We start from the raw sequence: 1,885 nt of genomic DNA on the forward strand, positions 1-1,885 counted from the left end.
CTGGTAGGATATATCATCCATGGTACAGGCCTGATAGGATATATCATCCCTGTTACAGGCCTGGTAGCATATATCATATTGTCCTATCAGGTGGTTGAGAAATTGAGTTATACGGAAACGCATTTCTTAGATAATTGGAATCATTCAAGAAGCTCTTCAATCCTTTACTGTTTGCTGTCTATCTTGTTCCAACTTGGTATAGAAAAGATTTAGCGAGTTCTAACTGTCGAATATATAGTCCAATGCTCTATGGGATAATTACATAATTTTGTCTATACTTAGTATAGCCACCTGCCGTCATAATGCGTCACAATATTGACGCTTCTGCTGACTCAAAACCGCTGTTAAATTTTGAGGCCTATGAAGTGTTAAGAACTTGGAGAGAAAGAGAGAGGGAGTTTTAGACACTCAATGGGTCACTTGCTACTGTCTACCTTCCCTGGCACTCTTTTTTTTGTTCGGACGATTGACAAACAAGCAGGGTGGGTTTTGGGGGAGGGGCGACCTGGCTCACCAGGCTATATAAGGCCAGGTGACCAGGGCTGGTCATCACTCTCTCGCCTCCGTCACCAGCATGAAGACTTATGTGAGTAGACTCGATCATTTGTATCTGAGGGGCAACCCCCCCACCCCCCTGGGGCGCTCTCTAGTAGATATATGTGCAAAGATGGCTCTATAGTGTGTCTATATGGTTCAAGGTTGCTATAGTGTGTGTGTGTGTTGCCTCACCTCCTCCTTCGGCCTCCGTCAGGTACTCGTCCTCCTGGGTGTGGTCGCCCTGGTCGCCGCCAGACCTGACGTTGACCTCGACGAAATCCACCAAGAGCAGAACATCGACGACGACAACACCATCACCGGCTCCTACAGGTGGGTCTTTCACCTGTGTTCCACCTGACTCCACAACAAAACAAACACATTTTTAAAATGATATTGGAGTTCCTTATTAGCAATACTTAATGATTTGAGTCTCTGATACTGACCCAACGTTCTTGATGCTTCTACTAAGTTCAATTTGGCCTAATTAATTCTTCTAAAAAGGATTTGAACAAAATGACAACCTCTAAGTCCAGAGATTTGTTAATTATAAGAACAAATTTAATATGTTTTAAACTCTAATTATTTAGAGTCAAAATAAGACTGGGATTACTTTGCCGTTCCAGGTGGACGTCTCCTGAAGGCGTGGAATACTTCGTCAAGTACATCGCTGACGAAGACGGTTACCGCGTCCTGGAGTCCAACGCCGTTCCCGCCACCGCTGACGGCGTCAGGGCTGACGGCGCTCAGGGATCCTTCGTGTCCTCCGAGGACGACGACGACGACGACAGGAAGTAAACAGCAGCAGCATCCTGTAGGAGATGTGCTCCCTTGATCACCACGGGCGACAGTCTTGATGTTATTGAAGAACTGAGAGACTGACTACTATCTTTTCCTCTTTATTCTTTCACTTTCTTACTGATTGTATTATTTATCTCTCACGATAATGTTATTTATTTAAATGAATTATTATATAAAGACTATAAACAAAGACATTTGTAAAATAATTTTCCCTTGATAATGTTTTAGTCACCGGAATATACAATGAAAGGTATATGCAACCCCTGTGAAATATATGCAACCCCAGAAAATATGTATACATGAAGCCCCAGCAGCTTCTTAATGTAGTCACACTGAGAGTCTATTTTAGTCCTGGACAATGTTCAGGACTAAAAAGTATACTTGGTGGTTGGTCAGTAAAATATGAGGTGGACTCAATCCTCCTCCTGAGGTTGATATAGGTCTTTAGCCCAACACCAAACTTGCTAGTTAATAATTGTAAGAACTCTTGTGAGTTCCCGATGTTTTCTCCCAATTCAAATCTTAGAGTTTGTGGTGTTCCTGTGAGTAT

General features: G+C 42.9%; 1 protein-coding gene across 1 annotated transcript; it reads left to right on the top strand.

Annotated features, from left to right (window-relative positions):
• Positions 1 to 531: 531 nt before the first annotated feature.
• LOC123757720 (cuticle protein 16.8-like) lies at positions 532 to 1,527 on the top strand. Its single transcript, XM_045741566.2, has 3 exons — positions 532 to 586; positions 752 to 867; positions 1,161 to 1,527. Exons 1-3 carry the CDS (start codon positions 575 to 577, stop codon positions 1,330 to 1,332), a joined length of 300 nt encoding a protein of 99 aa, XP_045597522.1. The 5' UTR covers positions 532 to 574; the 3' UTR covers positions 1,333 to 1,527.
• Positions 1,528 to 1,885: the final 358 nt, after the last annotated feature.

The sequence above is a fragment of the Procambarus clarkii genome, chromosome 19 (genome assembly GCF_040958095.1).
Source record: "Procambarus clarkii isolate CNS0578487 chromosome 19, FALCON_Pclarkii_2.0, whole genome shotgun sequence".
Classification (NCBI taxonomy): domain Eukaryota; kingdom Metazoa; phylum Arthropoda; class Malacostraca; order Decapoda; family Cambaridae; genus Procambarus; species Procambarus clarkii.

What these genes read in the sequence shown, in the direction of transcription:
- LOC123757720 (XM_045741566.2), top strand. An exon ending in ACCATCACCGGCTCCTACAG is followed by an intron (nt 868 to 1,160) that starts GTGGGTCTTTCA and finishes TTGCCGTTCCAG; the next exon opens with GTGGACGTCTCCTGAAGGCG.